Below are 12,920 nucleotides of genomic sequence, written 5' to 3'. Positions count from 1 at the left end.
TCTTCAGAAAGGGTCTCCAAGAAGCATGTATATTCATCAGCTATGTCAACCAACCCATACACCACATTTATGGCCCTCGGAGAGCAATCAACCGGAACCGAACGCACATAGACTGTAGAGTCCTCAGGGTCAAGCCAATTACCATAGAATTCTTTCACCACAACAACCGCCACTAAAGGTGTATCATGATGTTGTGCAAAGGTTTGCCATCCCGGGGCACTAATAAGACTAGAAATGAAAGACAACATCCCAAGAGTGGATAAAGCTGTCAATGCAAAACCCCGCTCATGTAATAACTCTCTTAGCTTGATGAGTGTATAAAATATAGATGCGGCTGGCAGTGACTTAAAATGACCCCTCTGTGGAAACTTCCCATTAGATTTGTCTTTCTTTGTGTTCTTAGCATCACTCTTGGTGCCCATGATAATGTCAAATAGCTCAAAATTATATTCAACACTCTTCAAACAAGCAATAAGTCCCCCAAAATTCAACAGTCCTTGTAACTCATGGCAGCCCAAAACATCCAGCATAATAACTTACAAATGTCCTCACTGAACACGCCAAGTATACCCAAAAGGCATCTAGTACATGAACTCAAAATAGCTTCAAAGAAAAACAAAATAGATCAAAATTGTCTTCAAGAAATAGCCCAAAATTATCACCTGAATGCAACTCACAACCCAAAAATTATATAGCAATTACTCGATAATTCACAGCCGAACCCAACGGCATGTAGTCCCATAATTCAGCGCAAGGTGAGTCAAAAGAAAATTTCCACTATGTAGCTCAAATGAACAACTCAGCTCAAACAACAGTAGCAAAACCATCAAAAATTAACTCAGAAAGAGTTGATATGAGCACTGGAACCTAGGGTGTTTGGGATGCTGCGGACTGGGCAGCTCTGAGAGACGTGGGGAGTGAGACTGCTGAGCTGTCGAGGCAGAGGACTGGCGGAGTTGGCGAACTGGGGTCACGGTCGTGGGTGGCGCAGCTGGGATGCCGTGGTTTGGGTCTTGGGCGTGGGTTCATGGGAGGTTGGTGAATGGAGGAGGCATACGGGGTTCGTGGGTTTCGGCCGTGGGGTTGGGAGGCGGAGATGTTGGGTCGCGGGTTCGTGGTCGGAGCTAGTGGGGGTCGTGGGTTGTGAGATGGAGATGGGAGGTAACGGGGTTGGGATGGGAGCTGAGGGTTCACGACTGGGAATGGTTGAGGGGTGGTGAGGCGTGACCGTGGGGTTATGGGCGAGGGAGGCACGACTGTGGGAGGTGGGTCGACTGGGTTGGGTTGGTGAGGGGTCGTGGTGGGTGCTTGGGTCTCTGGTTGGCTGCTTGGGTTCATGTGAGGTGGAGGCAGGAGATGGGGTTCGACTAGGGCTGGAAGTGATGGTGAAATTAAGGATAGGTAAAAGAAATATATATTTTTTTATTTTGGGGGTAATTTAAAAAAATTTCAAGATTTTCTTAAAAAGTCTCAGAGCTTCACCTATCTCCAATGCTGTAGCATTACTTCCAGACTTTCCAAAATTCAAATGATCCACAAACCAGCCATAAATATCACCAAGTCCCGACCTGAAGCATGTCCAAATACACTGTAATTGACCCATAGAACTACCTGAATCCTCACATCCACTCCATACTTGAATTTATCAAAATCCACAACATAGACCATGAAGGGAAGAGGTGAAAAACAATAACAAAAACATAATACTATATATATTTATATAATTAATTTGCTGCTCTCCAAATATAGCTTTAAGCACATCAGCTCAAGGACATGATTTTTCAAGGGTCAACTAAGGTGAGTGAGGTCTTGTTGCGCTCAACCTCACCACCCTAATAGTGTTTCAGCCTCTGCCCATTAACTTTGAATTCACCTCCCTCATTTCCTCTCAATTCCACAGCCCCATGGGATACACCTTAGTAATAGTGAATAGCCTAGACCACCTAGACTTGAGCTTCCCAGGAAATAACTTGAGTCTAGAATTGAACAATAAAACTTGCTGCCCTTCCTCAAATGAACGGGGTTGGAGATGCTTGTCATGCATCCTCTTTGTCTTTTCCTTATAAAGCTTTGCATTCTCATATGAAAACAACCGCATTTCTTCCAACTCATCAAGCTGTAACATTCTTTTCTCCCCAACAAGTTGCAAGTCTAGATTGAGTTGTTGGAGTGCCCAATAAGCTCTATGTTCAAGTTCTACTGGCAAGTGACATGCTCTTCCAAACACTAGGCGATAAGGAGACATCCTCAATGGAGTTTTAAATGTCGTTCGATAGGCCCATAAAGCATCATCCGACCTCTTAGACCAATCCTTGCGATTCAGATTCACCACCTTTTCAAGCACACCCTTTATTTCTCTATTAGACAATTTTGCTTCGCCATTGGTTTGAGGGTGGTATGCCGTAGCCACCTTATGTTTCACACTATACTTAGCCAATAAACTTGCCAACACTTTGTTCACAAAATGGTTTCCCTCATCACTTATGATAGCCCTTGGAGTGCCAAATCTAGTGAAAATATGCTTGTGTATGAACTTCATGACAACCTTGGAATCATTAGTCGGATAGGCAGCGACTTCAACCCACTTAGAGACATAATCAACAACCACCAAGATATACAAGTTTCCATATGAAGGTGGGAAGGGGCCCATGAAATCAATGCCCCACATGTCAAAAAACTCAACCTCAAGGATACTAGTAAGAGGCATCTCATTTCTCCTTGAGATGTTTCCTATCCTTTGACAACGATCGCATCTTACCACATATGCATAAGAGTCATTAAACAAAGAAGGCCAAAAGAAACCTGATTGGAAAACCTTGGCAGCAGTGTGTGCTCCCCAAAAATTACCACCACATGGAGATGAATGACAATGGAAAAGAATACCCTCAATTTCATGTTATGCCACACATTTTCTAATCATCTGATCCACACATTGCTTATATAGAAAGGGCTCATCCCAAATATAAGACTTCACATCATGCATGAATTTCTTCCTTTGTTGGCTAGTCATCTTTGGTGGCATCAACCCACTAGCCAAATAATTAACAAAATCAGCAAACCAAGGGATCTCATGAGAATAGTTGACCCCAAACACTTATTCATCGGGGAATGTTTCTTTGATGGGGACAAGAGAGTTGGAATCTTCTTCACGCTCCATTCTTGATAAATGGTCAGCCACTTGATTTTCTACCCCCTTCCTATCTTGAATCTCAACATCAAACTCTTGAAGCAAAAGCACCCACCGAATCAATCTTGGCTTTGCATCCTTCCTAGAAATTAAATACTTTATGGCTGAGTGATCGGTGTAGACAATCACTTTAGTTCCCACAAGATAGGTGCAAAACTTGTCGAAAGCAAAGACAATGGCTAGTATCTCCTTCTCAGTTACAGTGTAATTCAATTGAGCTTCTGTTAAGGTGCGACTGCATAATAAATAGAGTGAAACACCTTGTTTCTTCGCTGCTCCATCACAGCCCCAACGGCATAATCGCTAGCATCACACATCAATTCAAAGGGCAAAGTCTAGTCTGGTGCAACAATGATAGGGGCTGAGATTAATCTCTCTTTCAACTCTTGAAAAGCCTTCGAACATGCTCCATCGAAATGGAAAGGTGTATCTTTCTCTAAAAGATTTCAAAGTGGTTTGGAGATCTTAGAGAAGTCCTTGATGAACCTTCTATAGAAACCAACATTCCCAAGAAAGCTCCTAATGTTCTTCACTGAGTTAGGAGGTGGTAGCTTCTCAATATCTTCAATTTTCGCCTTATCAACTTCAATCCCTTGCTTAGATACCTTATGCCCCAAAACAATACCTTCCTTAACAATAAAGTGACACTTTTCCTAGTTAAGGACTAGGTTTGTCTCTTCACATCTCTTCAAAACCTTAGACAAAATAATTAGACAAGCATCATAAGAATCCCCGAAGACTGAAAAATCATCCAAGAACACCTCTAGAAACTGCTCAACCATGTCAGTAAAGATAGCCATCATACATCGCTGAAACATAGCAGAAGCATTGCATAAACCGAAGGGAATTATTCTGAATGCGAATGTACCATAGGGGAAAGTGAATGTAGTCTTGTGCTGATCTTCTGGGGCCACTACTATCTAATTGTAACCAGAGTAACCATCAAGGAAGCAATAGTACTCTCTCCCAGCAAGTCTGTCTAGCATCTGATCAATGAAAGGAAGAGGGAAATGATCCTTCCTAGTGGCCTTGTTTAGCTTCTAATAGTCCATGCAAATCCTCCATCCAGTCACAGTTCTAGTAGGAATTAACTCATTGTCTTCATTCTTCATCACTGTGATTCCACCCTTCTTAGGTATACACTGTACAGGACTCACCCATGAACTGTCAGAGATAGGATAAATAATTCCAGCATCCAACCACTTGATGATTTCTTTCTGTACTACTTCCTTCATGATAGAATTTAGTCTTCTTTGCCCCTCAACATAACCTTTTTCACTATCTTCAAGCAAGATCTTATGCATACACAAAGAAGGACTAATACGTCAAATATTTGCAAGAGTCCACCCAATGGCCTTTTTGAACTTTCTCAATACTTTGAGCAACTTTTCTTCTTGATCATGGCTCAACTCCGCTGAAATAATGACAGGTAAAGTGGATGATGGACCCAAGTAGGCATATCGCAAATATGATGGCAAGACTTTCAACTCCAACTCAGGTGTCTCTTCAATGGATGGTTTAGGAGCTTTGAACTCCCTAGATGACATTAGCCTCCAACCAAGCTAAGTACTTCTCCTCATCGTCCTCATTGTGTGAATCAAACAGCAATAACCTCTCTAATGGATCGCCAACATTACTAGTGTCAAACTCCCTCGATGCCAAAGAATCTACCACTGAAACAACAAAACATTCTTCAACCTCATCTGGAAATCTCATAGCCTTGAAAACATTGAAAGTCACTTGTTCATCTTGAACCCTCATAGTAAGTTCACCCTTTTGCACGTTAATAAAAGTTCTACCAGTAGCTAGAGAAGGCCTCCCTAGAATGATTGGTATCTCCCTGTTTGCCTCATAGTCCAACACAATGAAATCAGCTGGAAAAATGAACTTATCAACTTTTACCAAGACATCCTCAATCTTTCCATCTGGGTAAGCAAGAGATCTATCTGCAAGCTGTAGATTCACTGTGGTAGGTCGGACTTCACTAATCCCCAATTGTCTATACATAGACATAGGCATCAAATTTATACTAGCACCCAAGTCACATAATGCCATGCCACAATAAGAATTACCAATGGTGCATGGAATGGTGAAACTCCCAAGATCTTTCATCTTCGATGGCAGCTTGATTTGCAAGAATGAGCTACATTCCTTGGTAAAAGCCACTGTCTCAAATTCTCCTAACCTTCTCTTCCTTGTAAGAACATCTTTCATGAATTTCACATAGTTAGGAATTTGCTCAAGTGCCTCTACAAGTGGGATGTTGATATGCAACTGCTTCAACATATCTAGAAATTTCTTGAATTGCGAATCCAACTTTTGCTTCTGAAAACGTTGGGGAGATGGAGGTGGCTGCTTTGAAATTGAGCTGTGTGGGTGCTGATGCTGCGACATTCCTCCAGCATTCTGGGCAGAGGCATATTTTTGTACACTAGGAATTTCAGCATCTTTTTGAACTTCCTCATTTATTTGGATTGAAGAGGGCTCACCCTCATGCCCAGAATTCGTCTTGAAATTCTCCAGCTCTTTCCCACTCCTCAAAGTGACGACTTTACAATGTTCCTTGCCCCCATTTCTTGGATTCTCGATGTCACTTGGTAACGAACCATGGGGTCTATTTCTAAGCTCATTAGCTAGTTGCCCAACTTGGTTTTCTAAGTTTCTCAATGAAGCAGCTTGGCTTTGGATCATGGCTTCATTCTTCACTATATATTCCTTCAATATGTTTTCAAGAGAGCTAGATTGCATTGCTTGTTGTGGCCTTTGTTGTGGTGCTTGTGAGGGATTGAAGAATTGTTAGGGCCAACCCCTTGATTACTCCACAAAAATTGGGATGTTGCCTCCATGATGGATTGTAGGAATTAGAATAAGGGCCATTCCTATTTTGATTCCCCATGTAACACACAACTACTAGATTGGAAGGATAGTTTTCAAAAGTATGACCCTCACCACAATACACACAAGAAATGTTCTCCATTTGCCCAAATTGTGTCCCCATAGGCTGCCCCATTGATTGATTCATCCCCATATTCATTATCTTGAGCATATTAGAAATAGAGGATACTTGGGCTGCCAAAGAAGTGATGGCATCTACATCATGAATACCAGCCACCTTTCTACCTGTAGACAATCTAGAAGTGGGCCACTTATAGTTTTTGTTGGAAATCCTCTCAAGTATTTCATAAGCCTCATTATAGGACTTAGTAAGAAGAGCCCCGTTCGCTGAAGCATCAACCACCATTCTAGTATGAGCGTTGAGACCGTTATAGAATGTCTCCATCTGGATGCAATGAGGAATGCCGTGGTGAGGGCATTTGCGCAACAACTCCTTAAACCGCTCCCATGCCTCATATAAAGATTCTTCCTTAAGTCGCTGAAATGAAGTAATCTCATTGTGTAGCTTGGCATTCTTAGTGGGAGGGAAGTGCTTCGTCAAAAACCGCTCAGCCAACTCTTGCCAAGTAGTCACAGAATCAGATGGCAAAGAGTTTAACCAAGCTCTAGCTCTGTTTCTCAAGGAGTATGGGAACAACTTTAGTCTCAGTGCATCCTCTGTCACTCCGGGCAGCTTGAATGAATCACTCACTTCAATGAACAATCGAAGATGAAGATGAGGATCCTCTGTTGGCATTCCACTAAACTGGCCCACAATTTGAAGCATCTGGAACATGACTAGCTTCAATTCAAACTGTGCAGCCTGAATTTCTGGTCTAACGATGCCTGGATTGAGCTCATTGAAGAGGGGGAGAGCATATTTCCTGATAGCACGATCTCTGTCATCAGCCATAATAGCTGCATTTTCCCCATTATTGGCAGCTACTCCCCCTTGAGCTACTCGATCTTGAGCAGCTCCTGCAAGATTTAAACTCCTGATAGATTTTCTGCCCTTTGAGCAGCTCCTTGTTGAGCCCCTTGCTCAACATCTACCACTACTACTTCCCTTTTTGATTTTTGTATCTTTCGCCTTCTTCTAAAGGTACGCTCAATTTCTAGATCAATGGGAAGTAGTTCAGGGTCTTGATTCTCGTTCATACACTGTATAAACCTGAAATTCCATGAGAATCACCCAAGTCAGCACAAAAGAATTTAAACCAAATTGCGAGATACTTAATTTCACAATAAATGACTTTAAACAATCCCTGGCAATGCTGCCAAAAACTTGTTGCGATATTTTCTTATGATATTAATTTAATGTGCAAGTGTACACAATCGCATGCAAGTAATATAATAGTAAGTATTCTAATATCGTCTCCTCAGGGATTGTTTAAGCAAGATATTGTAAAGATCAAAACCCAACAATTTGGAATAAAAATAAGCAATAAGGTTGATTGAACTAAAATAAAAAAAAATGAAATATATAAATGAGTGAACTAACGACCAAAATGAAACTAAAACAATAAGCAAATGATTAATCAAGCGATGATGGGAAGTTAGAGCTACTAATTCCCTCTAATATGCAATTTTTTTGGGCACAGATGCAGGTAACAATGCTGGCGCAATTCTGGGTAATGTTGACTAGGTTTCTACTTGTCTTAATTCTTTTTCCTAAGAAATTAAGGTTCAATTCTTGCATTAATTAACATATTCCTATGCCCAATCAATGTTAAGAATATCAATTTGAGCACAAACCTATAAAGTCATGCAAGGTGATTATATATTCCTATATAAACACAATTTCCAAAACATAAAAGTTAAGAACATGCATCAATCAATCTTTGTATCCATTAATATTAATCTTTCCAGCATCAATACTAATTTAATTACCTACTCAAGTTGGCCAAACATAGAGAAATTATACACAACATTACCCATTGATTGAACAAAACTTCAAAACAACTTTAACATTAAAATTACCCACACACCCAAAATTACATATTAGAGTTCATTAGAATCTCTAACTACAAAAGTTTAGTTCATACTAGAATTCAATAGAACAATTATAATAATTTTAGCCATGGGGTTCGTGAGAGTTAATTAAAGGAATTCAAATACAAAGATTAAGAGTAGAGAAAATAAAATCCAAACACTAAGAGCTAGATGAATTTGTCTCTTGTTCTCCTTCTTTCTTGCACTTTCCTTCCTCCTTCTTGAAGCTCAAAATCTGGTCTCTCCAGTGGTGTGGGCGGCTGGTTTCTCTCTCAATGGTAGTGAATGATGATAGGGGAAAGGAGTGTGTCCATGGTTAGTGATTACTTTTGCGTCTTTAGGGTTTCCTAGCCCAGATTGGGAAAATAGAATCCTTGCTCCTCACGTGCACCACTTGTTATGGGACCTAGAGGTGATGCAGATTGATGAATTCCAGCTGTCCTCCTCAAAAATGCCACTTCAGCAGTCACTTAAGTGAGCAACCACGTCATCCCCGCATAACTCCAGGAGATGCGGTTAAAATAAATGCGGTCGCATTTATGTGTTTTCCTGCTCAACAAAAGAAACTAAAAAACCAAAGTGAGCCTTTTCAAGTCTTCCATTCACAAGATAATTTTTCACCTATTAATGAGCCATTTCTAATCCTTTCATCACTATCAAACACTATACTTATCAAAACTAACACAAACACAAATAAAGTGAAATTAAACACAAAATAAACAAAAAGAACAAATATCACTCTAATCTCATTGAATTATAAGCCTAAAAGTGACGAAGATAACTCTATGTTCTAGAGTTATCATATCTCAGCAAACCCGTCTCCATAATAGAATAATCCCTAGCTACTCCAGCTAGAACATCCTCTCTAAGCTTTATCAACTGAGAATCACTCATCTAGCCCTCCTTTATTCTTTCCAAAAGAGTGTACTACAAGGTAATATTATCCAACCAGCCCACCACCAACTCTATCCCCGCTCTAGGCACGTCTTCTGCCAATTTCTTCGATATCTACTTTGAATTGAACAACTGTCTTGGGCATCTTCGACTTAAAGCGTCTGCCACTACATTAGCTTTCCCTGGATGGTAAAGAATCTCACAGTCATAATCTTTTACCAATTCCAGCCAACATCTCTGTCTCATGTTTTAGTCTTTCTGAGTGAAGAGATACTTCAAACTTTTATGATCGGTGTATATCTCACACTTTTCTCCGTAAAAATAATGTCGCCACACTTTCAGTGCAAATACCACCACTGCTAACTCCAAATTGTGAATAGGGTATCAATGTTCATTCCTTCAGCCGTTGTGGTGTGTAGGCAATCGCCTTTCTAGTCTACATCAACATACACCCTTACCCTAATCTCGATGCATCACAATACACCACAAACTTACCCCCATTTGAAGAAAGGCTTAGTACTGGAGCAGTAATCAGTCGTCACTTCAATTCCTGGAAGCTATTCTCACATCTGTTTGAACATACAAACTTGAAGTTCTTCCGTGTCCATTATGTCAGTGGTGTAGCAATCTTTGAGAATCCTTCCACGAAATGCTGATAATACCTTGCCAACCCAAGGAAACTTCTAACCTCTGATGCATTCCTTGGCCTTGGCCAGTTCCTAACTGCTTCAACCTTTGTTGGATCTACCTTAACCCTATCTCCAATAACAATGTGACCGAGGAACATCACTTGCGGTAACCATAACTCACACTTCTTAAACATGGCATACTACTAGTGCTCCCTCAATCTCTGTAATACTAATCGGAGGTGCTGATCATGCTTTGCCTCTGAATGAGAGTAAACCAAGATATCGTCGATGAAGACAATCACAAACTGATCAAAATAATCCTTGAACACCCTGTTCATCAGATCCATAAATGTTGCTAGGGCATTGGTCAACCCAAATGACATGACTAGGAACTCATAATGCCCATACCTCGTGTGAAAGGAAATCTTTGGAATATCCTCATCCTTGATCCTCATCTGGTGATAACCAGATCGAAGATCAGTCTTAGAGAAAACTGTCTTACCCTGTAACTGGTCAAACAAGTCGTCTATCGTCGGTAGTGGGTAGTTGTTCTTGATAGCCAGCTTGTTTAATTCCCTGTAATCTATACACATCCTCAGGGTCCCATCCTTTTTCTTCACAAAAAAAAAATTGGAGCACCCCACAGTGAGAGGCTAGGTCTGATAAATTCCAGGTCCAGTAATTCCTGTAACTGTACCTTCAACTCCCTCAATTTTGTTGGAGTCATTCTATATGGTGCCCTATACACTGGTTCTATACCTGATGCCAACTCAATGAGGAACTCAATCTCACGGTGCAGTGGAAATCCTGGTAAGTCCTCAAGAAACACATCTAAGAACTCACACACCAATCTACTCTCCTTTGGTCCCACTGGCATGACTTTAGTGGTGTCCACCACACTAGCTAGAAATCCTATGCAACCTTCTTGCAATAGGTATCTAGCCCTCAATGCTGATATCATAGGAATATGGGGTCCATGCACACTGCCAACAATACAAAGGGGCCTCACCCTCAGGCTCAAAAGTCATCATCTTCTTCTTGTAGTCTATAGTCGCTCCATACCTGGCTAACAAATCCATTCCAAAAATCATGTCGAAATCATCCATACCCAACTCAATCAAACCCATTGATAGTTCTCTATTGTCCACCACCACTGGATATGACCTAACTTATCTCCTAGAGACTACCAGCTCCCCAGGATGCAATAAAGTCCCAAACCCTACAATATAATAATCACAGAGTATACACAATATATTGATCACTCTACTAGAAACAAATGAGTGTGTAGCACAAGAATCAATCAATACAGTATATGAAGTGTAAGGGCTAGAAAGCTGACCTGTCACTACTTAGGGACTAGCCTTAGCCTCTACCAGAGTTAGGGTGAACATTCGAGCTGGAGTCAAGCTGTCCGTCGTCTTAGGTTCCAGTTTCTTCAAATTCGGATAGTCCTTCCTGAGATGTCCAACAACACCACACAAATAGCATGCTTTCGCCTAAATGGCGCCTCCTACACCTGGCACACTCTGGGTAACTCTTCCATGTCTCAATTTCGCCTTGGTGGCCACCCAGAACACCTTGGCCACTCCTATCAGGACATGCAATGGTTGATATGTCAAGGTCTTCCTCTTCTGGTCACTAAGGCCTCCGCTCCTACCAAATCCCACAAATGGAGGCACCACCCTCCAAAAATCTCGTCATGCGAAACTCTCCCTCCATAACTTGTTCTCTACCTCCTCAACTCTGAGGGATTTTTCAACAACCTAGGCATAAGTAGTTTCCCCAGGTAGTGGGGTAATCCGAACATCCCAGGCTATTATAGCGTTTAGCCCCTGAACTAATCAATCCTGTGTTGCTGCATTGGTAGGCACCAAATCCGGTGCAAATTTAGACAACCTATCAAATTTCAAGGCATACTCAATGACTAACATACTACCTTGCACCAAATCGGTAAACTCATTTACTTTTGTAGCTCTAACTGCATTACTATAGTACTTCAGGTTAAACAGGTCTTAGAATTCCTCCTAACTCATAGTAGAGACATTTTGAGTTTGGGATGCCACCTGTAATGCCCTGGATAGCCAAGATTGTTAAACTGTGTATTTTAAATAGTGCTAGACTCTCTAAACGAGCCATTTGGCCATGAGCGTGTGACTAAATGTGATTAATGGTTTAGGGTTAAAAATTTTTTTCAAAAGAAATAACCATTTTCTTAAAACGTTTAATTCCATACATGGAATCCCAAAATAACATTTAAAAAGGTTATTTACAACTCAAAAAGTTACAACAAGCTGACCTAAGCAGCAAAATAGGGTTTTGTCCTAGTTGCTATGAGATCCCCGGCTGTGGTGGTCGTGCAGCCGCATATGTACACGCCGCCAGCTAAGCTCTCCAACTCATGGCTGGTCCAACTTCCCTTTCCCTTTACTTGCACCACAAAGCACCCGTGATTCGAGGCTTAGCAAGAAAACTTAAACATGCTCATAAACAATTAATAACATATCGTAGTATCATAATAAGCAAGCCTAACAGTAATAACCTTACTCATTCATGCATTCTATTAAGATAAGTGACTACAGTGTTACACCGGGGCCTGTTGCCCTAGATACATGACCATAGAGTCACACCAGGTCCCATTGCCCTAGGATATGGGACTATAGAGTCACCCTGGGGCCCATTGCCCTATCCTTTGTATAACTAGCCTTAGATCTGGCCCAACATACCTGACGCTTTATTTTCCAAGCGACCATACGGTCGGTCAAGCGTATATCACGCTCCTGATTAGGCCTAACCATATCAGCCCGTGCTTCATGTGCTACCGCCATCCTTGACATATAAGTCAATGCTTTCAACCGGCGCTCAATGCGCTATTGCCGCCCTTGACTTATAAGTCAATGCTTTCAACCAGCGCTCAGTGCGCTATTGCCGTCCTTGACTTATAAGGCAAGCCATTCAAATTAGATAATGTAGACAAGCACACATCATTTAACAATTATCCATATACAGAGCATTCAAGCATGCTTAATCAAACAATCACAGGCATAATATCATACTCATTCACAGGGGCTCGAGCCCTAATCATATCCATATTTAACAACCGGGCCAAGCCCTAATCATATATGTAATGTATTGGGTCCAGTATTCTTACCTCTGGTCCAAGCAAAAGCTAATTTACAATGACCCTAGAGCACTATCCTATCCCGAGTCCTAGGGGTACCCTAGTCACAATCATAATAAGTGATATCAATAATTATCAAGTAAATAAAGACATCTAGACCGAGTCCTAGCCTTTGGGACCTAAAATTCTACTAAACCAGGTAGTATAACCCTTCCGGAGCCCCATG

At 41.2% G+C, this 12,920-nt stretch overlaps 2 protein-coding genes and 1 non-coding gene across 3 annotated transcripts; 1 reads left to right on the top strand and 2 right to left on the bottom strand.

Annotated features, from left to right (window-relative positions):
* Window positions 1-3,094: 3,094 nt before the first annotated feature.
* LOC133829548 (uncharacterized) lies at window positions 3,095-5,581 on the bottom strand. The gene is made up of 5 exons (XM_062259254.1): window positions 4,733-5,581; window positions 4,261-4,482; window positions 3,883-4,107; window positions 3,674-3,792; window positions 3,095-3,422 (listed from the first exon to the last, which is right to left on the bottom strand). The coding sequence occupies exons 1-5, from the start codon at window positions 5,579-5,581 to the stop codon at window positions 3,095-3,097; spliced, it is 1,743 nt and encodes a 580-aa protein (XP_062115238.1).
* Window positions 5,582-5,924: 343 nt separating this feature from the next.
* Window positions 5,925-6,974, bottom strand: LOC133829536 (uncharacterized). The gene has a single exon (XM_062259245.1). It carries the CDS (start codon window positions 6,972-6,974, stop codon window positions 5,925-5,927), a length of 1,050 nt encoding a protein of 349 aa, XP_062115229.1.
* LOC133813426 (small nucleolar RNA R71) lies at window positions 6,484-6,590 on the top strand. The gene has a single exon (XR_009884438.1). It is a non-coding gene; the product is annotated as a small nucleolar RNA R71 (small nucleolar RNA).
* Window positions 6,975-12,920: the final 5,946 nt, after the last annotated feature.

Source organism: Humulus lupulus, chromosome 1 (assembly GCF_963169125.1).
Source record: "Humulus lupulus chromosome 1, drHumLupu1.1, whole genome shotgun sequence".
Taxonomy (NCBI): Eukaryota; Viridiplantae; Streptophyta; class Magnoliopsida; order Rosales; family Cannabaceae; genus Humulus; species Humulus lupulus.
Note: the sequence above shows the minus strand (reverse complement) of the source record. Positions and strands in the feature narration are given on the sequence as shown.

Coding starts and splice junctions, on each gene's coding strand:
- LOC133829548 (XM_062259254.1), bottom strand. CDS start 5,581: ATGTCGCAGCATCAGCACCCACACAGCTCAATTTCAAAGCAGCCACCT. Junction 4,108..4,260: donor AGTTAATTCCTACTAGAACT/GTGACTGGATGG, acceptor GGTTACAATTAG/ATAGTAGTGGCCCCAGAAGA. Junction 3,423..3,673: donor AATGTTGGTTTCTATAGAAG/GTTCATCAAGGA, acceptor TTTATTATGCAG/TCGCACCTTAACAGAAGCTC.
- LOC133829536 (XM_062259245.1), bottom strand. CDS start 6,974: ATGGCTGATGACAGAGATCGTGCTATCAGGAAATATGCTCTCCCCCTC.